Consider the following 22,381-nt stretch of genomic DNA (forward strand, 5'->3'; position numbering starts at 1 on the left):
CTGTCAGTCCCTTCGCGGTGGAAAGCCTGGGCGCCCCCTTGGCCCCGGCAGAGGGCGCCCCCACCCTTGGGGAAGGGGCGGGGACGTCGGCAGTGGGCGGGGGCGGGGGTGGGGGTGGCCGGGACGGGGGCGGGCTCTCCGGGTCCCCATTGGCTACGGCCCCCCGAACACCAGGGCTCCCCCCCATCTACCCCTGACAACAGTCGGTCCGGCTTCCAGCTGCTGCAGCCAGCGCTCCTTCACCGCCTCTACATCCAGCCGCCCCTTGCTCCAGTCCGGCATGGCGACCCAGGTCCCCACAAAGGGTGAGCGTCGCCTGGGGAGAGGGCGCAGCGGGGCTCCGGGATCTTAGAGCTTGACAGAGGGTCTGGGGGACAGCCCAGTACTGAAAGGGGAGGGGAATGGGGAAGGGGATGTCCCCTCCTCACATGGGCGGAGGCCCCTGCATTGCACCCCTCGGTACTCCATTGGGCACCCTCTCCCGGTGGTCTCGGTTCCTGTGCGGGACCTGTGGTTGGAGAGCGGCGGTCCCGGGAGAAAGGATGCTCGGACCGGTAGCTATAGCAACCATGCAGCTGGTCCAGCGCAGCGGTGGTAGTGGACTCGGAGAAATGGGCTTCGAGGGTGGGAGCCGCTGGGTTTGTAGCCACAGAGGTTCGCCCAGATTTCACGGTCCCTGCGGCACCATGGGGTAAGGGGACGGGGTCCATGTCCCTCTTTTTTTTTTTTCCCCTCCCTCTCTCTCTCTAGTGCTGGCACCTGTGGTGGGTGTTTCCTGAAATCTCTGACAGGCAGGTTCAGAGGGAAGCGAGGAGAAAGAGGGAAAGACTGGAGCTGTAGGAAATGAGAGATGGAGAGAGCAAGAGAGAGGGAGACAGTAAGGAATATAGAAAGAGACTGACTGAGACAGCCTGGAAGAGATAAGGACCGAGAGACCGAAGGAGGCGTAAAGACACAGAGGGGGAGAGAGAGAGAAGAACCGACAGCGTGAGACGGAAATGGGAAAGAGAAGGAGGGGTGGCACAGGGTGGGGCCTGCACCACTGCAGTGAACCCCCATTTGCGGGGATGGGTGGCAGGACCCTCCTTCCCAGCCCTCATTCAAGGGTGTTGTCCAAAAGGTGCATTTGGGTGTGCAAACAGATGCCTTCCCACCTCCCTCCAGTCACACAGAGATGGACATTTCACACCATTAGCCCGACTAGGCACCCCTGAAATACTCGCTCCCCACAACAGTCTCCCTTTCTTGAGCTTACTTCTGCAGAGGAACAAGGGGGAAGAATGCTTTCATGGTGGAGGAGAGGAGGGCAGGGAGGGAGTTTCCAGCCCTGAGAGCAGGGTCAGGCAAGAGGCCATCATTGCTGAGGAGCCTCTGGCACTGAAGGGAACCCCAATTCCACTCTGATCTCTCCTTCCCTGCCCCCTTTCCCGGCAGGCGGGGGCTGCTGCACTGAACCATATCTGCAGAATTTGAAGCAGGGCGGGGAGGGGGGGCAGTGGGGGGGCGGCTGCAGAGGCTGGAAGCCACCCTAGGGAGAGGGGGCAGGGTTGAGCCAGCAGCCCTGGCGGGAGCCCAGCACTTCTTTTCGCAGAGATGGTGGTTAGCAGGATCGATGACAGCAGACGGGCAGAAGTGGGAGGAAGATGCCCTGCCTCCCTTCCCCCCCATACACCCTTTCCCCAGTCACAGCAGGAGAGGGGACCGCAGGTCTTGGGAAACCCAGGGGCAGGAAACGCATGCTGCCTGTCATAAACCGCTTAATGAAATTAATTAACAGATCATTAGGGAGGGGGACGGCTTCTTTGCACCCCTAGCCTCCACCCCCACCCTGTCAGAGAGCAGGAGGGTGTGTTGGGGGCAAATAGAAAGGAGATGGAAAGGCACAACTGGGCCTTGGTCCCTATCCTTAAAAAGGACCCTCGGCTTGGCCACAAGCCAGTTGTTCAGGGGCAACAATAGGAGGTACAAAGGGAGCAGAGGGAATCAGGGTTGGCCCCAGAGTTAGAAACTCGACCCTCAAGTCCCACACAGGATCCCATTCAGCCTGGGGTACCCAGATCCATCACCTCTCCTCACCTCTCAAGATGCTCCAGTTGCCATAGTAACCACCTCCTTCCTGATTCTCCTTGGCAACTGGCCAGGAGTGGTTCACATTCCTTCTCCTGCCTCCTGGCTCCACCCTTAGCTCAGCCTCGCCTTGAGGACCCAGATTGCTGGGACAGCAGGAACTAGAGAGGAACTTCTGCATGGAGCAAGGAGCACCCCGGGAGGGTGGAACCAGAGAGGAACCAGAGAGGATTCTGGGGCAGGCGCTCACCTTCTGGGGCAGGGCTTCTCAGATGGTTTGGGGAGGCAGGATGTGTGGAAACGCAGGATAATGCAACCGTTCCATCTCTGATGCTGCCTAGCAGGGGTTCATTCATTCATTCATCCATTCATTCTAGAAAAGTTTTTTGAACAACTTTACAAATGCCAGGATTAACGCAGAGATGAGTCAAATAAATTTACTCTGCATCTGGTAGGGGAGCTAAGACAGAGCAGAGATGACTCTAAAATAATATTTTCCCATCTTGATGCTTATGAGTACCACCTTCATGATTTTTGCCCTGTCCAAATGTTCCCCACACTGATATTTAACATTTTTTCCTTCAAAGGATTAACTTTTAAAAAACTTTGTTAGCTTTATTTTATATCAGCTCCACAAATGGAAAATCAGGAATTTTTTTTTTTTTTGTCTTACATTGAAAGCAAGTATTAAAATTATCTTAAACAACCAATTTCACTTTTCTGGGCCTCAGTGTTCCTCTTTAGTGGAAAGAGAATGAAGATAATGCCTATATCACAGAACGGCTGTGAAAATTAAATGTGGTAATATCTGTAAAGTGCTCAGAAGAGAGCCTGGCATGGAATCAGTGCTATCAAATGCTGCTTAGATACATAAATAAAGGAGAAAATCAAATAATGTCATAACAGTCTACTTAGATATTATTACCTGCTGAAGACACTGAGCCCAAGGCCTGTTTTCTCTTGAGAGATTAACAAGGGTTGGAAGGTGTAGAGATATATCAGCTCCTTTTTAAGAATGTCTCTTTGAAGACTGGACAGGGAACTGAAGAGGGTGAACTTACAGTGAATCAGTGCTATTCAGGGTCTTGCATCAGTCAGTTTAAGCTACAGTATGCAGTACCAAGGGCTTCCCTGCTGGTTTAGCAGTAAAGAATCTGCCTGCAGATGCAGGAGACACAGGTTTGATCCCTGGGTCAGGAAAATCCTCTGGAGAAGGAAATGGCAACCCACTCTAGTATTCTTGCCTGAAGAAATCCCATGGACAGAGGAGCCTGGCGGGGACGGAGTCACAATAGTGTCAGACCCTACTGAGCTACTAAACAACAACAAATGAAGTACCAAAAATCTCAGTGATTTCTGACAACCAAAGTAGATCTCTTACTTAGATTATGTGCCCACAATGGGTTGACTAGGGTCTCTACTTCCCAAAGAAAACTGGAGCAGCCACAATCTTGAACATTCATGTCACCAAGCCAAAGGCAAAAGAGAGCTCTTGCATGGGCAGTTAATGCTGCAGACCACACTCATGGTTCATTGGCCAGAATTAGTCACATGTTCTCCTTCCCAATCTCAAGGTAGCCATCCTTGCTGAGCCTGGATGGGGGAAGGACACTAATGACAACATCTGGCATCACCCTGGCACTCCCAGTACACCCTCCTCCCCTAGTGGGGCATGTTTTGCAGAATTCCACTCTAAACAAGACAGGGTGTACTAAAAGCTGTCAGTGTATTGGGGAAGCATCAGGATGGGTTTTGTGAATGGGAAGGATGTTCTGAGTTTTCCTGGAGGAGACTACCATTTGAGACAGGGAGGTGGGAGATAGGGAAAAGTAAACACACATACACACACACACACACACACACATACACACATTGGTGAAAGTGTGAGTTGCTCAGTCTTGTCCAACTCTTTGCGACCCCATGGACTGCAGCCTGCCAGGCTCTTCTGTCCATGGAATTCTCCAGACAAGAATACTGGAGTGGGATGCCATTCCCTTCTCCAGGGGATCTTCCTGACCCAGGGATTGAACCCAGGTCTCCTGCATTGAAGGTGGACTCCTTACTACCTGAGCCACCAAGGAAGCATTATCCACATGTTAGCATTCAGAAATCAGGGTGAGTCTTCTAGCAGATGAGTATGTTTTTATGTGGTACAGTTACATACATATACACGCATACATGTACACACTGGGAAAGTTACTACAAAATCAATTTTGAATCTTTAATTTGATGGTGTCTGAGAAATAAGTAATATAGGAATAATATAAGTTTTTGGACAGTTCCTCTCTGCTGGATTTGGTGGCAGGAACAAGTGGATGAGAGCTCTCAGAAGACTGAGAAGTTGTAGGGAGTATTCAGGGGAAGCTGATACATTGAGCAGTTAGTTCTCCAGTGGGATTCATACTCCCAGCATCATATGCAAAAGAGAGTGTATATGTGTTTCTCAAGAAATGAGTCCATGCTTGCATTAGATTTCCTAGGTCTAGGATCAGGACTGCCATGTACAGTTAGGTATGTTGGGCATTATATAAGGGCAGGTACCGACCAATGGAGTGAGTTGGGGCTGGAATCCAGCTTATGCTCCAGTCTTTAAGTTTTGTGTCCTGCCGTGAGGCTACATTGTCCAGAGCAAGGGGTCTCAATGATCTGATTTCTACACAGAAACCACTAGGCCAGTGGCCCCATTAGGATCCTCAAATAATTAAGAAGCCAAGTGTTGAAATGTTTTTCCCTCTCTCTCTGCCTTCTTCCCACAGTTCCTCAGGATCCTGACCCATTTTACTATGGTGAGTGGCAGATTCTGCGAGGAAGGTACCCAGGGGCTGGATGGAGGGGTGGCTGTAGATCCCCACAGGCCACTGCTGAAGTGGCTTCAGCTATGGCTTACATGTTATGTGCTGGGTCACTAGCCACATGACCATGTGGATATAACTGACATCAGCGTGGCCTATGGAGGGTTGAATCAGACTTGGGGAGGGGGTACCCTCTATGGACCCTCCTCAGGCTTCACCAGCACTCTGGGCTAGTTTGCTGGGGTCATCAGAGAAGCCAACCACTCTGACACCAGGCTGGCTGAATTAGAATCCTGGCTGATCCACTCACTAGCTGTGTGGCCTTGAGCAAGCAACTCTGTCTCTCTGGGCCCTTCTGCAAATAAGAACACTAAGTTTTCACCCATAAGGACTGTGGGAAAGATTTACTCAGATATCATTAAATCTGTCCATAGCACTGAAGCTCAAAAAGTGACTCCAGGTCTAGCAGACCTGACCCCAATTCCCTCTCTATATACCCTCCTTCTCTCTCCCTTTGTTCACTCATACTCTTCTCCATGTTCTAAGTTGTCTCCTGCCTCAGGACCTTTGCACTTACTGTTCCCTCTGCTGGAATATGCTTCCTCTAGCCCTCCACATAGCTAGCTAAGGCTCCCTTTTCTTCTTCAGGCCTCAGATCAAATAATGACTGTCAGGAGAGGCCTTCTTGAGTCCCCAACAAGAGAAGCCACACATAGATCTAGGCATGGTCCCATGACTGAGTTTTGTGGTTTTATTTTGTTTATCACAAATGAAAGACAACTCCCTGAGGGCAGAGGCCTGGACCACTGCTGGTCCAGAGTGAATATTTCTATAGATATGTACTGTGGCATATTAGATAAGAATAATTCTTATGAAGGAAAATAAAAGAAAGACTGAGGTTAAGAAATGTTGAGGAGAGGATGGGAAATTCTAAATAGGACAGCCAGAGAAGGGGTCACTAACATTTGAATAAAGTCCAGGAGTTGGTAAGGGAGGGATATTTGAGAGAGGAGCTTTCAGGAAGAGGGCCCAGCAAGTGCAAAGACCCTGAGGTAGGACCATGCCTGATAGCCTCCAGGAACTGCAGGGAGACCCGTGTGCTTGGACAAGGGAATTGAGGAGGAGAGTGAAGTGGAATGAGGTCTGAGAAGGGATCAGGACAAGATGGTACAGGGCCTCATGGGGTGTGGGAAGGACTTTGGCTTTTCTTTGCTATGAGGTGGAGGTTAGAGGGAGTGGAGTGGTGTGCTCTGAGCTCAGGAGGACTCTGATTGGACTCAAGTGTTAACAGGATCTCTGGCTGAGGTGCTGAGTGGGGGGATGGATGACGGAGAGACCACAGAGAAGGCTGTTTGCTGAAAAAAGTAAATATATGCAGTAGAACAAGGGTCCCCAGTGGTTGGGCCAAGGACTGGTACCAGTCAGTGACCTGTTAGGAACTGGGTCGCACAGCAGGAGGTGAGTGGCCAGTGAGCAAGCGAGTGAAGCTTCATTTCTATTTACAGCTGCTCCCCATCACTGGCATTACTGCCTGAGTTCCGCCTCCTTAGATTCTAATAGATTCAGGAACCCTATTGTGAACTGTGCACACGGGGGATCTAAGTTGCCCTCCCCTTATGAGAATAATCCTGAAACCATCCCTTAACCCCTGTCTGTGGGTCTTCCACAAAATCAATCCCTGGTGCCCAAAATGCTGGGGACCATTGCAATAGAAGAAGGTCTTATCTATATCTATGGCCAAAGAATCCAGAGAAGGGTAGTGGGGAGAGGTCTAAGGGGAGCACTTGGTGTCCAAGGGCCATGTCTTTGATCCTCATATGAACCCATGGGAGGAGCCTGCAGCCTTGAACTGAGGCTAAGGCTCCAGGGTGGGGGGGGGGTGGCTGAAAAGCCACCCCACTTTGATGACCTCCAATGTCTTCCCCAGACTATGACACTGTGCAGACGGTGGGCATGACTCTGGCTACCATATTGTTCCTGCTGGGCATCCTTATTATCCTCAGTAAGTGTGACCCTTTCCTGAGCTCCAAAGCCCCTCCAAGAGGGTCCCTGGGGGTCCCCAGGCACCTACAATTCCCCTACTGGCTTTTGTCCAGACCCTTATGTCCTGTCTCCTTGTTCTATTCTCTGTCTCTCCTAACAGGCAAGAAGGTGAAGTGCAGAAAGGCGGACTCCAGGTCTGAGAGGTCTGGCAGCAGAGGGGAGAGAAGGGGAGGGGTGGGAACAGCCTGGGAGCCCCCAGGGGTGCTGCCATAACCAAAGGGATCCCAGAGCCAGCCAGGTGTTTCCCAGAAAGCCTGCTCAGTTGAGTCTCTTGATGCCTTTCTCTCTCATCTTTGCTTCCACAGCCCAACATGCAAATCCTGTAAGTCGGAGCTTCCCTCCTCAGGTGAGGGTGTGAGAGAGTGTGGTTCTGCGAGGGTGAGTGGGAGTGGGGAGGGGAGTCCAAGGGGACGTTGTGCTGGAGCTCCCTAAGAATGGGGCCGCCAACAGTGCGGCCGAGATTCCACACATCAAACCTGTTAAAGCATAAAGTTAGTGGGATGTGACATGGACTCCTAAAGAGTCCTTGAAGCTGCCCAGAAACAAGTACCTAATCTTATAAAAGCAAGGATGAACTCATTCTCCAGAGGAGAGAGCCACAGCCTGTGAAGAGAGGGGTCCCACGTGGGAAAAGAACGTTGGCAATCAGAATGAAGGCAGAGTTGAGCACTAGAGAAGGTAGGAAGATAGAATGATTTCTTGACTTTCCTGTTCAGTTAGGACAATCAGGGATGAAATGACTGAGAAAAAGGAAGGGAAGAGGAAGGAAGCAAGGGGAAAAAGGGATGGAGGGAGGGAAGAAGGCAGGCAGGCAGGCAGAAAGGAAGGAAGGAAGGGCTTAAGAATAATTGTATCAAAAAAACAGAAGGAGAGACATATAGAATGCAGATTTTAAAAATTGATATTGGGGAAGAAAAGAGAGAATATAGGAGGGAGTGGGGTGGAGGGTGGTGGAGGATGGGGGTGGGGGTGGAGGGTGGAAGAGGGATGGAGGATGGGGAGTAGAGAGTGGAGGGGGTGGTGGGTGGAGGAGGGGGAAAGTCAGGGCAGGTGCATAGAGGCTATATTGGAAGGTGGAGAGAGATGTAGGATGTAGGAGCAGGGATAAGCATGTAGATGAAAGATTGTGACTCCTTGGGGGTGTTCATTTTAATTATGTAAAAATATCTCGACCTGTTTTTGGTGGAACTGTGTCCTTTCCAGGGACTTTTAAAAAACCAGAGATGGGAATCTCTTTGGCTCTTTTGTTTTTAGAACTAAAAAAAAAAAAAAAAAAAATGGGCCTTGGGGTAATCAACATTTGGAGGATTTGATGTTGAATTTCATGTGTTTTGTTTCATGTTTATTTTGTGAGATTTAAGAACATTAAGGGGTCACTTTGTGAATGATGAAGGGGTTGGCCCAGACACCTGACCACAGTCTAAGAGTATATATGAGATTTTGACCCATGACAGTTGAATGATGGTCCCAAGTGGGTGGGAGACAGGAGAATTCCTGTTGTATACACAAGTTCCAGAGATGGGGTGTTGGAGTGTAGGAAGAGGTTGGGGGCTTGGCAGAGGGATGGAGACTCTTCTTCTGGCAGGGGGACACCCCAGAAGAGTCCAGGGTGGGCCAGGGGTCCCCAGCTTCATCACAGGTGTCCTGTGGGATAGGACAAAAGCTACCAAGGTGTCTCTATATGGACCAGACATTGGGGTGCAGGGAGGCAAGACAACATCCCAGGGCTAGCTCAGGGGTGACAATCTGCAGGCCTGACCTCAATGCTCGGGATGAAGAGCCCACTGCCACCCTTTTTGTCACCGACTGAAGCTCCCCGGCTCTGTCTCTCTCTCTCTTTCTGTCTCTCCCCAGCACCCGGAGGTGGCGGCGTGTAGAACCAGTCGTGGTCACCTCCACTGCAGTCCCTGCCTGAGAGCAGGAGCCTGAGGATCGGGTGGAGGCGGTGGGGACCCCAGCCTGGCCCCCCTGGCAGCGCTCCCCTGAATGAGCCGCCCCACCCACTCCAAGGCTGGAGCCGCTGCACCTCCCTAGGCCTTGGCAATGACGACCCCCTGCATCCCAGATCCGGAGACTCAGGCCTCCATCTCCTGGGGTCCTCGAGTCCACGCTCAGCCCCCCACCGTCCCGGGGTGCTGCTCCCCGTGACTACCCTGTCTCCTCTTAGAAGATCCGGTCCCCTGCACCCTCGGTGTCTATGTCTTGAGCTTAATAAATCTGCGTTTGGTTTTTCCCCCTCTTCTGTCTGTGTGTTCTCGTCTGTGGGGAGGAAACGGGGGAGGGGGCAAAATCGAACCTGGAGAGCTATTCCCCCATGCCCAGACTTATCCCCTTCCTCTCCTTTCCCTCCGCCAGCTCCCTAGTGGCCTCCTCCTCTCTCGGAACCCCTCAAACTTCCCCTCCCTTCCCTCCATGCCACCACCCCCCCAACCCAGCTGCCCATCCCCGAGACCCCAGAGTAGACCCCTTCCCCTGCTCCCCTTGCCTCCCCAAACCCCACCCCGCCTAGACCTGCCCGCCCCGCGGTTCCCACCCCCAGCCTCCCCTAGGCGGGGTGGGTGGAGGCCTCCGCCCTACTCTCACCCAGGCCCCCGCATCGCCCTCAACGTCTCCCCCTCCTGCTCCCACCCCGGGCTCTGAAGCCAGGAAACCCGGGAGGAAATGACTGAGCCCGTCTCGGTCCCCGCCCGCCAGCGCGCTCCCCTGGCCACACCCTCCGCCTGGACGCAGCCGCCGCCGCTGCCCTCTCCCTACGAGGCTGCCGGCTCGGGACCCCCCGGCGCTGACGTGAGTGTCTCCTCCGACTCTCCTCCATCCGCTCCCCTCTGCCCAGGCGCCGGGCTCAGGTGGGTAGAGACCATCCTCTCGGCGCCTCTCCGCCCCCCATTCATGCTCACTCTCGGTCCCGCTGCCTTCGGCACCGCCATGTGGGCACCGCTCGGCTCCTCCTGCCTCAGTCTCCCCAGTTCGCCTACCTCCCTCTCACTCGCCCAGATCTGCCCAGCATCCTGCTCTATTGTCCCTGCTGGGAGGCCCTCACACCAACTCACTTTTTCCTCTGAGATCAGAAGCACATTACTCACTCTTCCTCTTTCCCCCTCCTTGCTGGCTCCTCGCTCTGAGGACAGCCCCAGAGGGAGGGCCGAGGCCCTCCTATCTCCTCTTCTGTGCCCCAGAGCCTTCCCCTTGCCCAGCAGGGTCAGTCCCAGCCGGCCCATGAGTGCTTCTCCACTTCGTGGGGCAGGGGGACTGCCCTGGGCAGTGGCGGCCTCTTGGAGCCTGGTGTAGACTGATGCTTTTTGTTATCTTTGGGGACCTGCAGAGGGAATGAGGGATTGACTGCTGGAAACCTCCACTTCTGAGACCCTCCCCTTGGCCCCCTTCCCCACAGCCAACCATCAGCCCTAGCAGGGGTCTCTGAAGCCGGAGGGGCCTGCTCAGGGTAAGGAAGGGAGCTGCAGGATCCCGGGGGTTGCCCTGTCCCTGCCTCACTGACATCTTGGCTGACCCCAGCTCTGACTTGCTCTATAGATGTCGCCCTCTGGTCGCCTGTGTCTCTTCATCACCGTTGGCCTGATTCTCCCCACCAGAGGTAAGGCCCAGCCCTTTCTTTCCACCCTGCTGCAGAGCCCCCAGCCCCACTTCAAGTGCCTGTGTTGCTGGGTGGCTGCCTGGTGAATCTGGGTTCTCTCTCCTGTGTCCTCAGTCTTCTACTGAGCTGGCACCAGGAAGCGGGCGCCCCAGTAAGGGGGCCAAGGTTACACCCTGTTAGATACCTCAGACCTGGGTGGCTGCTTCCAGTGAGTCTGGCCAGGGCCTGTCCTGCTGAGCATCCTCCATTTGACTTCCAAGAAGAACTCACAGAGTTTGATTTGGCGGGGAGATGGGTGTAGGTTTTCTACTTGGCAGCCAGGAACCCTCGACTCACAGCACAGGAGCTTCCTGGTTCCTCTGGTGATATATGATTAGGGAAAGGGGGTGAGCTGAGGCCAGTCCAGGAAATGGCAACCCACTCCAGTGTTCTTGCCTGGAGAATCCCAGGGAAGGGGGCGCCTGGTGGGCTGCCGTCTCTGGGGTCGCACAGAGTCGGACACGACTGAAGCGACTTAGCAGCAGCAGCAGCAGCACCCTTGCCTGTGAAGTGTCTTCTGAAAACAGTATCTACGGGGGATCCTTGCAGGTGCTTTCTGCATTGCAGGTGCTTGTTTCAGCTTCTGCTCTAATCTATGATGCTATTATGCCCATTTTACAGATAAGGAAACTGAGGCTCAGTGAAGGAAAGTGCCCTGGGCCAGAGGCTAGTGTGTGGAGGGGCTGGGCTCTAACCCCGCAACCCAGAGCAAACTCTGCACTGAAGTTGCCCCATTTCTCTGGGATAAAATGGTTTTCATGTGTTCATTCAGTCGTTCAACAAGCGTTCACTGAGCAGATCTTATTCTAGGCACTGGGGAAACAGCAAGGCATAAAACAGGAGCTTACATTATAATTGGAAAGGCAGACACCAAATGCATTCAGTAACTTATATTGGGTTGGCCCATAACATCTTATGGAAAAAACCAAACGAACTTTTGGGCCAACCCAATATTATATGCTAGAAGGTGAAAAATGCTATGGAAAGAAAATAGAGGAGACAAATGAGGCTTGCTTAAATAGAGTGATCAGGGAAGACCTCACCAGAAAGTGACATTCACCAGAAAGTGACATTTGGGCAGATACAAGGAGAGGAGGGGATGAGCCAAGCAGGTATGTGAGGAATATGAGTTCTATCTGGACAGTGTGAGTGACAGCAGACAGGCCGGGCCTGGGTTGGGATGAACAAAGGGTGGGGTGGAAAGAGGAGAGGTCAGAGAGGTGACAGGAGATTGGGTTGGTAGGGGGGGGACACTTATGGGCCACGTGAGGGCTTTGGCTCTTACTCAGAGCAAGGTGGAGCCGAGGAGGCACTCAGCCAGCAGCCTGATCTGAATCAGGTTCACAGGCTCCCTCTGGCTGTGTGTGGGGAGCAGGGAGACCAGGGAGGAGGCTGTGCGATGGTCCCTGAGGGAGAGGATGGAGGCGGGGCCAGGCTGGGGGCAGTGGAGATTGATAGATACGATATCCGATATCTGATATCCAGCACAGACTGCATGTTAAGCAGTAGGCGAGATTCTTCCCACCTCCATCTCATTTCACCCTCTCTACAGTCTTGAGAAGTAGATTCAAGAATTATCTCCACTTTGCAGAGGAGGCAATCAGGGCTCAGAGGGAGGGGTTTCACTTGCTCCAGGTCACACAGCAAGGAAGTTATTGGGAACAGAATTTGAGATCAGGCCCCTGGCTGACTCTAGCACCTGGGCATACTTGCCTTAACTGCCTCTCTCATCCCACAAGGATGGACAGGAGAGGCGGCTGGAGGTAGGGTGCTGCGGTGTTAGCATTTCTTAAAACATTTCCACCAAAGCTGATCGATCAACTGCTGCTCAACCAGCAGACCACCAAGTTTTCAGAAGGGAGGGGAGGGTAGGAGTGTTGGTGAGAGAAGGGGGACCAAAGGCTCCCCCCTGACTTCTCATCCTTGATTTTCCAGGACAGATAATAAAGGAGGTCATAACTCCAACAGATCCAGCGACTGAAATCATTCATGTCCCTACTTCAGCCCCAGATGACGAACAAGGAATGGGTCTGTCAACATCCTGTCACAGCAACAAAAATCTCAAGCTTGAACCAAATGAGAGTTTTTGGGTTTGTGTAACTGAAAAGTCCAGGGATAAACCTTCAGGCATGGCTCCATCTAGGCTCAGTTCATCCTGCTGCTCACAGCGCCACAATGAGAAACCTTGTCCCTTCCTCCTCAAGCACTTAGAGCACAAATGAAGGGACAGTCATGGCTCTAAATACTTACCCTGCATTCACTCACTCAGTCCTCACGCAGGCCCTCTGAGAAAGAAATGAGCACTACCCTCATTTTACAGGAGGCTCAGAGTCACTCGCCCAAGGAGTCACCAAAAGTCAGTGACACGCCAGGGATGAGGGTCCAGGAACCTGGCTCTGAAGTTTACTCATGACCCTGTGGGGCCCAGGAACACCGACTTGCCCTGCCACCAGCGGCACGTGAGAGGGTCCCCCTTTCTCACCCCCACAGCGACATTTATCCGTGGACATCTTTGATTTTAGCCAGCCTGGTTCAGGGAGAAGGACCCTGGCTGTTTTCTGCAGGTCCATGATTCACTCCTTTCTCACCCTCCCCCCCTTTCTCTTCTGCCCTGAGTAGAAGCAACACCAAACCAGATGACGATGGAAGCGGAGGTGCTGCTAACAACAGGTCAGGGGACGGACAAGAGCACGACGCAAGGTAGACCTGGGACTAAAACAGCAACTACTTGAGTTGTGTTTAATTCTCCATCTAGGGCAGCATTTCCCTGAGTACGTTTCTCAGAGCATCCGTTTGGGGAATTAATACATTTTTTCCATTTTTTTTTTTTTTTTTTTTTTGGTTTGTGGTTAAAGATATTTGGGAAACTCTTGAGTTAAACACGCTTCTATCTGCTGGGACTTCTCAGAGTCATAATAAAGCTTATTTGCAGCAGGCATCCCAAGAGGGACCATCTATCTGGTTTGCAGCATTTCCAAATTTGATAGACTCAGAGACCCTCTTTTTTTTTTTTAATGTAACTTGATTTAATTAATTAATTAATTTTTATTTTGGTTGCACTGGGTCTTGGTTGCACTGAGTCTTCGTTGCAGTACTCGGGCTTCTCTTTTTATTATGGAACATGGGCTCTAGAGTGCTTGGGCCCCATAATCGTGGCCCTTGGGCTTAGTTGCTCTGAGGCATGTGGGATCTTCCTGGACCAGGGGTCAAACCTGTGTCCCCTACATTAGAAGGCGAATTCTTAACCACTGAACAACCAGGGAAGTCCCTCCAAGACCCTGAATAAAGATTCAGGTCCCTTCATAGGGCTGGTGCGGGAAATGTGCCTGTGGGTTTATCCTTGGTGTGCTAAGTCACTTCAGTCGTGTCCGACTCTGTGCGACCCCATAGACGGCAGCCCACCAGGCTCCCCCGTCCCTGGGATTTTCCAGGCAAGAACACTGGAGTGGGCTGCCATTTCCCTCTCCAATGCATGAAAGGGAAAAGTGAAAGTGAAGTCGCTCAGTCGTGTCCGACTCTTTGCGACCCCATGGACTGCAGTGCACCAGGCTCCTCCGTCCATGGGATTTTCCAGGCAAGAGTACTGGAGTGGGGTGCCATTGCCTTCTCCTATCCTTGGTGTAGATCTTCTTAATGTTAGAGCAGGAGCTTTTCAGTTACAAAATTCAGAAAACCCAACTGCAAAAAAAAATTATTAGCAATATATGCTTTGTTAAGTACAGAGGCACTAAAGTCAGGCACAGCTGGGTCAAAGAGCTCAAGCACTGTCATCACGACTTTCTTCCTCTCTCAGCTCTGCTATCTTCATTCTGAAGAGGGCTTTCCCTTCTTTAGTGGCAAAAGTGGTCTACTAGTTCTAAGTTGCAATTACAAACTCAGCAACTAGAATGCCTCTCTAGCTACAAGGCGTAGAGCTGGCTCTCATTGGCCCAGATGGGGTCACGTGCCCATGACTGACCAATGGGAGCCTGGGAAATGAGCAGCTCCTATTGGTCAGGGCTGAGTCCTGTGCCCCATCATGGGGCTGGAAAACCCAGTCAACTCTGTGTGAACCAATTAGACCAAGAGTAAGGGAAGAGGTGACCGACCACAGGACAAGTGAGTCAATGTTACCAGAGGTAACATTTGAGAAAGGGAGATGAGCAGAAATAAAGGTAATAGGTGGTTTCTAATGCCTGTGTGATGGCCCATATTTGAGAAGCAGCCCCCACTGGAAGTCCTATAGCTTAGGCCACTCACAAGCTGGAATGCATGCATGGTTGCTCAGGTTGGGCACTGCACAAGGGCACTGTGGGGAAAGTCCTCCCCCTGTAGATTTTTTTTTATTGTTATCATTGTTATAACTTCCCAGTGATGACAGTAAAGCATCTCTTGCTGACAGAGCCTGTCTATTAAAACAATTTTACAACAGATGGAAATACGGTGTCTTGGGGGAAGGGAGTTTTTTTTTAAATTTTGTACAACCATGGGGGTGGGGGTATAGCAGCTGTTTCCACATTTTCCAGTTGAGAAAACATCTTCATATTTCTGGATTCTCTTACTCTGAGTCCTTGCTGACCTGGGTTACTCTATGTGTTCTTCTATATCTCTGGTTATACATGATGAAAATTCAGCTGGGCCGAGGGGGTCAAGGAGCCAAGAGGAAAAAGCACTGCTGAATCTCAAGCTTGCCCAGCCCCCACAGAGCTTCTCTCTCTCCTGCGTCTTTGTTCTCTCATGCTGGAGCTTGTCTTTCACCTGGCAAGGAAGTGGCTCCATCACCTGCAGGCTCAGAACTTCTGAGTTTCACCCAGCATCTGCTGAAAATTTTAACTTGGAATTTGAAAGGTCCCAGCGAAGGATGGGGCTTCCCAGGTGGCTCAGTGGTAAAGAACCCGCCTGCCAATGCAGGAGATATAAGAGATGCGAGTTTGATCCCTGGGTCGGAAGATTCCCTGGAGAAGGGCACGGCAACCCACTCCAGTATTCTTGCCTGGAGAATCCCCCGGACAGGGGAGCCTGGCAAGTTACAGTCCATAGGGTAGCACAGAGTTGGACACAACTGAAGCCACTGAGCGCTCCAGGAACGGATGAGACTGGGTCGCATGCTCCCCCTTGTGGCTGGGTTACCATAGGAGACCGAGATGGTCTGGGGAAGCAGCATTTCCCCTGAGAGCAAGGTGGACGGACTGATCACAGAAGAGGGGAGTCAGAGCCAAGTAGACGATACAACAATGTGCTGCATGCACTGTGCTAAGCTTTTACGTGATCAGTCATTTAGTACCGATCACTATCACAGAAGAGGGGAGTCAGAGCCAAGTAGACGATACAACAATGTGCTGCATGCACTGTGCTAAGCTTTTACGTGATCAGTCATTTAGTACCGATCACTATCCTACATGGTAGGAGCTGTTGGTACCCCATTTTACAGGGAAGAAAACTGAAGCCCAGAGAGGTTACTCGGCAGGCCTTAGGCCACACAGTGCAAAATGGCAGAACCAAAATTTGAGCCCAGGCTTCCTCACACTGGGGGAGGGGGCAATAAGCCCTACATACCGCTGAGGCTGTCCTTTTACATTTCCTGTGATCCTTCCATCTTTGCCCATGACTTTGCTGCTCCCTTTTCTTGGAAAAAGCTTTCCTGAACATCTTGTGACCTTTGGCTGTCGGTTCATGTTTAGGAAGCGAGGCACTGAGGCTGGCCTGGGGAGCCAGTCACGAGGCAGTTTCTGTGCTTGCTGACTTCACATCTGGGCATCCGTCAGGGGTGACCACCTTACTGGGGATGCTTCTCAGTGCCAGAGGGGCAGGACTTTCCTTGGGGATAGTCATGTTTTTACAAAGAGTCTGGGAGCAGAGGTGATATTCAACATGTTTTCGAACCAGTATCTTCAAGTTCTGGGATTGGGTCAAGATCCTGGAGGCCCTTGTCTGGGTCTGACAGATGTTACCGTTTATTCCTGATCATGGGGCCATCCAGAAGGTCAGAGAGGGGCCAGGGGCTCCTCGGGGGTTAGCAAGCTAGCCTGGGCTGGTGGTCTTAGTCAGGGTGAGCACCTGCCACTCCTGGCTGCCTCCGTGGGTTGGCGGGGGGACCTGTGCCACCTCACTGAATGTAGGTGTGGGAGAGGGGCTACTCCCAAAGAGCAGTGGTGTCTCTCGTTCCTCCCCCGGGTCACTCCTGCCCTCCACCATCCTCTGGCTGCTCTCTCTGCCGATCCCACTCAAGGCTCCACGCCCTCCAAGACGAAATCCCCTGCCGATTCCACTCAAGGCTCCACGCCCTCCAAGACACGATCCCCCAGCAGGCACGAGAGGAAGAACTCCATCCTCAGACAGCCTGGTCAGTAACTCCCTTCTCAGACTGGACACAGGCTATTTCTTGTTCACTGTGTGTTCTTAGTACCTCAATACTGCGCAGCACAGAAGAATGCTCAGTAACCAGGTGTCGGGTGAACACCTGACTTCAGGGCTGGTATTCTTGTGAGTGAGTAAAGGGTGGGCACACAGTAAATGTCTGAATAGATGAATGAATGTGTGAGTGTTGCATAGAGATGACTCCAAAACCCAGTGGCTTAAAATGACAATCATTTATTTAGCACTCAGGTCTGCAATTTGGAAGTCTAGTCTGAGCTTGGCTGGGTGCTTCTCTGGTCTCAGATGGATTTACCTGTGCATTGGAGATCAGTTTGGAGTCAGCAGAGAGCTCTGTGTATAGGGGCACCTTGATTCTTCCCCTCCTGGCCTTATCTTCCACTTCCTGTGCAGCCAGCCTCAGTGAACAGATGGAAATGAAACAGCCATGGATCACATAGAGAGTTCATTCACTCATTCATTCAAACAATATTCACTGAGCACTTATTGTGGGCCAGGCTCTCCTCTAGGTGCCAGGAGTACAGAAGTGAATGAGACAGATGAAAATTTCTCCCTTGGAGCAGATGTTCTCGTGAGAGAGAGACAGTAAATAAGGATCATAATAACTGTATATAACAAGTTAATAATAGCCATATATTAAGTTGCTCTCAAGAAAAATGAAGGGGAAAAAAAAACGATGCAACAGAGTTAGGGTGAGAGAGTGGTCAGAGAGCATTTTCTGTAAAAGGCCAGGGAGACCTCACTGAGAAGAAGCTAAGGGGAACCATGTGGATGCCCGAGGAAGGGAGCCTCTGGCAGTAGAAGCAGCCAGTGCAAAGGCCCTGGGGTGAGTAGGGTTTCGCACAGTTCACCCATGGGGAATGGGGGTGGGAGTAAAGCACAGTGAGTAAGGGGATAAGCGAGGAGAAGAGTTTAGAGGTGATGGGAACCCGACTGGGTCCTTGTGAGGACTTCAGGTTTTGCCCTAAGTGCACCAAGGCTGAGATCCAGGTGTCTCCTCTCTGACTCTCTCACTCTCCAATTCGGTCCATAAACCTTTGCTCCCTTCTTTCCCTCCAGGTTCAAAGGAGGATGACCCCTTCTTCTATGGTAAGTTACTCTTGGGAGGCTGTGGGGGAAGGAGGCTGAAGGCCCCTCTCATCACACTCCTCCATTTCTCTCTCTGCAGACGAGGACACTCTCCGGAAACGGGGGCTGATGGTAGCAGCAGTGCTGTTCATCACAGGCATCGTCATCCTCACCAGTGAGAATGGGGGCTGGGTGGGAGAGGCATCAGGACTGGGAGGGAGGAGACCTTGGCTTACAGTCTGACCAGATGGGATTTGAAGGCCCCTAACAAGGTCATTTTAAAGGAGACATATCCATATAAACCGGGCTTCACAGGTGGTTCAGTGGCAAAGAATCCACCTACCAATGCAGGAGCCACAGGTTCAATCCCTGGATTGGAAAGAGCCCCTGGAGAAGGAAATGGCAACCCACTCCAGTATTCTTGCCTGGGAAATCCAATCCAGACAGAAGAGCCTGGTGGGCTACAGTCTGTGGGGTTGCAAAGAGTCAGACATGACTGAGTGACTGAGCACATCCATGTAAACCACCCCGGAATTCAGTGGTTTAAGATGATAACCATTTACTGAGCTCTCATTTTTGCACTTTGGAAACATAGTCTGGGCTCAGCTGGGTGGTTCTTCTGGTTGCCGCTGGATTTATTCATGCCTCTGAGGGCATTTGCGGGTCAGCAGGGATCTGTTTGAATGGGAACCTCGTGTCTTCGCCTGGTGGTCTTCTCTAGCAGACCAGCCTGGGCTTGTTCACACGGCAGGGGAATGCAATGGTGCAACTCTCCAGGAGTAACAACACCTGGGAGCTGTGATGCACAGCCTGAGGCAGTGAGGGGAAGGAGCAGCTGCACCAGGGCCTGGTGAGAGATGGAGCTGGAGGAGGGGGCCCCAAACAGGAGCTGTGGCTCCAGAGAGAGGTTTCCAGCCACTGCTTCCTGGCTCCCCAGGAAGGAGCAGGGCAGGGGTCAAGAGGATCAGACACCTCAGCCTTGTTCTCTTTTGTGCCCTCGTCTGTCCCACCAGGCTGTGCTCAGCCTCCCAGGGCCCAGTGTCAGGCAGGAAAGGGGGACAAAGGGAGGATTTCAAGCAGAGAAACTAATTTTTTAAATAATGCTACAGATTAAATAAAATACAAGGGCCACCAGTTAGCAAGCTCTCAGATAAACTGTATAACCTACGCCAAGTTTTATGACCTCTCTTGTCCAGCTTCCTCATCAGGAAAGGGGGCACAGCCATATCTTTTTGCCTTAAGGTGGGAGGCAGAACATGGATAGAATTAAAAAGAGATCACTGACACGTGCCTGATTGGTGTTGAATAAGGGAGTCAAGCACTGTTGCCTCAGTTTTTCAACTTGTGTTTATAGATCCTGACTTTGTGCCAGGCACTGTGCTCTCCCCTGTGGGAAAAGTGAGGCTCAGAGAGTTGCAAAGTTTGCTCAAGGTCACAGAGCACATAAAAATCAGGGAAGGGCTGGACCTATGTCTGTGTGAGGGCAGAGCCTGAATGTTACCTCTAGGACTCTAAATTGTTCAGTGACATTTGTGAGCACCTACTCTGTGCCCGGGCTTCCCAGGTGGCACTAGTTGTAAAGAATTCACCTGCCAATGCAGGAGACACAAGAGATGCAGGTTCAATCCCTGGGTCTGGAAGATCCCCCTGAGTAGGAAATGGCAACCCACTCCAGTATTTTTGCCTGGAAAAATCCCATGGACAGAGGAGCTTGGCAGGTTACAGCTCATGGGGTGGCAAAGAGTCGGACATGACTGAGCACACACACACACACTCCCTGTGCCCTCCTGTGCTGTGATGCTGGGGACCTTGATCCCCACCATTAGGGAACTCACAGCTGGTAGGAGATCACAATAAATAGGTCAATGCTTTCATGAGCAGTGTGAATACAGAAAAAGAGACTTGCCAAGAGGAAAATAAAGATGAGATTGAGAAGGATGAGAAGAGGCACTTCCTCTTAAGAGGTCAAAGCAGAATGGATTCTGATGATGAGAAAGATGATTTTAAAAACCAGGCAGAGGGAGCAGCAAGTGGAAAGCCCTGGAGGCAGGAATGAGCTGAGCTTGTTAAAATAACCAAGGGAAGAGGCGGAGTGGCTGGGAAGGTGTGAGAGAAGAGGAGTAGGAGATGAGTCCAGAGGGAGGGAGGGGTAGGTAAGGGTGGCAGCTGGGAGATAGAAAAGGGCTGTTTTCTGAAGTTCCCTTTGTTTTCTTTCTTTAAAAAAAAATTATTTAGTTGGCTGCTTTGGTGGCTCAGATGGTAAAGAATCTGTCTGCAATGCAGATCCCTGGGTCAGGAAGATTCCCTGGAGAAGGGAATGGCAACCCACTCCAGTATTCTTGCCTGGAGAATCCCATGAACAGAGGAGCCTGGTGGGCTACAGTCCATGGGGTCATAAAGAGTCAGACACGGCTGAGCGACTAACACACACTTTCACACATTTTGTGTCTTAGTTGGCTATAACATGCAGGTTCTTAGTTGAGGCACGTAGGATCTAGTTCCCTGACCGGGGATTGAACCTGGGCCCCCTGCTCTGGGAGCAGAGTCTTAACTGCTGCACCTCCATGGAAGTCCCCCTCCTTTGTTTTCTAAGATCCCCCTCATTTGCTTTGGCCCAACCCCCTGGCCTTCCGGCTCTCCTTTAATCCCTCCTGTCTACTCCTCCCTCACTCAGGACCTTAGAACTGACTGTTCCCTATGTCTGGAACACCCTTCCTCCAGATGTCCACGTGGCTTCCCTCTCATCCCTTTCAGGTCTCTGCTCAAATATCACCTTCCCAGTGAGGCACGTCTAGTCATCACGAGGATTCCCCCAACTCCTGGGCCTCCCTGCCTCCTTCCTTGTTTTATTTTTCCTCATAGCACTCATCACTGACTCATCACCGTCCGTACACTTGACTTAGGTCTTTTCTCATTGTCCATCTCCCCCACTGGTAAGTCAGTGCTCCCAGAGCAGGGATTTCCTCCATTCGTGCTCCTGGCCGTGTCGCCGTGTCCCCAGTGCCTAGGTCACTGCCTGGCCCAGAGTAGGTGCACAGTAAATATTTGCTGAACACGAGAATGACCCCTGGGGACCCTTGAGCCAGCTCTTCCCCATCAGCTTCTTGTCACTTGCTCAGAGTTGCCTTGGAGCCTTCTGAGGGACAGGGCGGATGGGCCTCATCCTCCAGCATCCAGATCACACGTAATAATCAGTATTGTTCTGACTCACGACTGAACTGTTTCTTTCACCCCAGGTGGCAAGTGCAGACAGTTGCCCCGATTGTGCTGGAATCGTGACAGATGAGTCCGTAGGAAGCAGGGGCTGACGATCTAATGGGCACCCCGAGACTGAGCCCCCACTGGCTCGCTGTGACCTTGCAGGACCTACAACAGAGCCCAGCCTGAGAGAGAAGAGGTGGATGGAGCCAGATCCAGGACTGATGGCCTGAGTCCCCTGCTCTCCCAGCCCTGCCTGCCTGAGGACTGCCTGCCCCTGTTTATCCATTGTGTTCAGACAGGAAGTAAAGCCCTGTGTTCTCTGTCCCTTGGTCTCTGATCATTCTTGACCAGGGAGTGGAACAAAGTGGCGGGGGCTGGGGCAGGGCCCCCAGGAGAAAGATGGGAGGGTCACAGACTCCAGAGCCTAGGTGAGGGATACGGTAAACCAAGCCAGCAGGGGTGAGGTGGGAGGGATGAGGGGTGGGCCTCTGGAAGATTTGACCAATAGAGAGTCAGCGCTGGATTCTGACCATGGCAGATGGAGACCCTCTGCAGGTGTGTGTGCAGAGCCAAAGCCAGCTTGGCCCCTGATGTTGGGAGGTGGTGCTGGTAACTGGGCAATTACAAATGGAGGCCCCAGGCCCACGGCAACTGGCTTTTTCCCCACTCTGGGTACCTCCAGCACGTGAGTGTGGATACCCCACCCTGCACATCCAAGCTCCAGCCATACTCCTGGTTCCCTCTTGGTTTAGGGTGTGTCCACAAGAAGGCCACTAGAGTGGGCTCAGAGTAGTTTGGGTGGGGAATTCCAGGGTCCTGGGGTCCCATAGCATGGTCGAGAAGGGGTATAGGCCCCAGTGGGCACTTCCTGAAGACCCTTGGGTTCTGTTGCCTGTGGGGAGGAACTCAACCAGGTTAGTCAAAAATAGACCCTTGGAATCACAGGGCTGGGGGTGGAGACCTCTGCCCAGGGTCAAGGGTCATTGTGCCAAAGCAAAGAGACAGGGTCCAGTTCAAAGTGGTTGCATAACAATGTTTCACAAACTTCTAGTCACAGCCTGTTCACAGGTTACAAAATCAGTTTAGTGGGCTGTGAATAGCATTTAAAAAAAAAAAAAAAAGAAGGAAAATGAGTAATAAAATAGAAACAAAAGTATCAGAAAAGAAAAGAATATGATTTGGGGCTTCCCTGGTGGTTCAGTGGTAAAGAATCTGCCTACCAATG

At 51.8% G+C, this 22,381-nt stretch overlaps 2 protein-coding genes across 14 annotated transcripts; both read left to right on the forward strand.

Moving 5' to 3' along the window:
- The first annotated feature begins 105 nt into the window (after positions 1–105).
- Positions 106–9,141, forward strand: FXYD7 (FXYD domain containing ion transport regulator 7). Of its 6 annotated transcripts, none has more exons than XM_006065292.3 (7): positions 106–305; positions 4,824–4,853; positions 6,787–6,861; positions 7,003–7,036; positions 7,208–7,248; positions 7,490–7,580; positions 8,757–9,141. In XM_006065292.3, the coding sequence occupies exons 1-6, from the start codon at positions 281–283 to the stop codon at positions 7,573–7,575; spliced, it is 291 nt and encodes a 96-aa protein (XP_006065354.1). In that variant the 5' UTR covers positions 106–280; the 3' UTR covers positions 7,576–7,580; positions 8,757–9,141. The 6 variants fall into 6 exon arrangements, 4 of the variants coding, with proteins under 4 accessions (XP_006065354.1, XP_006065353.1, XP_006065358.1 ...); XR_003104771.2 differs by having other exon boundaries at positions 107–305; positions 7,468–7,580; XM_006065291.3 differs by having other exon boundaries at positions 109–305; positions 7,003–7,045.
- Positions 9,142–9,531: 390 nt separating this feature from the next.
- FXYD5 (FXYD domain containing ion transport regulator 5) lies at positions 9,532–21,480 on the forward strand. Of its 8 annotated transcripts, none has more exons than XM_006065301.4 (9): positions 9,610–9,748; positions 10,294–10,344; positions 10,434–10,494; positions 12,469–12,561; positions 13,153–13,233; positions 16,742–16,855; positions 17,947–17,976; positions 18,056–18,130; positions 21,192–21,480. In XM_006065301.4, exons 3-9 carry the CDS (start codon positions 10,434–10,436, stop codon positions 21,239–21,241), a joined length of 504 nt encoding a protein of 167 aa, XP_006065363.2. In that variant the 5' UTR covers positions 9,610–9,748; positions 10,294–10,344; the 3' UTR covers positions 21,242–21,480. The 8 variants fall into 8 exon arrangements, with proteins under 8 accessions (XP_045019393.1, XP_006065361.2, XP_006065360.2 ...); XM_044932225.2 differs by having other exon boundaries at positions 9,615–9,748; positions 10,225–10,344; XM_006065302.4 differs by having other exon boundaries at positions 9,621–9,689.
- Positions 21,481–22,381: the final 901 nt, after the last annotated feature.

The sequence above is a fragment of the Bubalus bubalis genome, chromosome 18 (genome assembly GCF_019923935.1).
Source record: "Bubalus bubalis isolate 160015118507 breed Murrah chromosome 18, NDDB_SH_1, whole genome shotgun sequence".
Lineage (NCBI taxonomy): Eukaryota > Metazoa > Chordata > Mammalia > Artiodactyla > Bovidae > Bubalus > Bubalus bubalis.

What these genes read in the sequence shown, in the direction of transcription:
- FXYD7 (XM_006065291.3), top strand. Translation starts at nt 281, where the DNA reads ATGGCGACCCAGGTCCCCACAAAGG. An exon ending in GACCCAGGTCCCCACAAAGG is followed by an intron (nt 306 to 4,823) that starts GTGAGCGTCGCC and finishes TTCTTCCCACAG; the next exon opens with TTCCTCAGGATCCTGACCCA. An exon ending in GGGCATCCTTATTATCCTCA is followed by an intron (nt 6,862 to 7,002) that starts GTAAGTGTGACC and finishes CTCTCCTAACAG; the next exon opens with GCAAGAAGGTGAAGTGCAGA.
- FXYD5 (XM_006065297.4), top strand. Translation starts at nt 9,564, where the DNA reads ATGACTGAGCCCGTCTCGGTCCCCGCCCGCCAGCGCGCTCCCCTGGCC. An exon ending in GGATGACCCCTTCTTCTATG is followed by an intron (nt 17,977 to 18,055) that starts GTAAGTTACTCT and finishes CTCTCTCTGCAG; the next exon opens with ACGAGGACACTCTCCGGAAA. An exon ending in AGGCATCGTCATCCTCACCA is followed by an intron (nt 18,131 to 21,191) that starts GTGAGAATGGGG and finishes CTTTCACCCCAG; the next exon opens with GTGGCAAGTGCAGACAGTTG.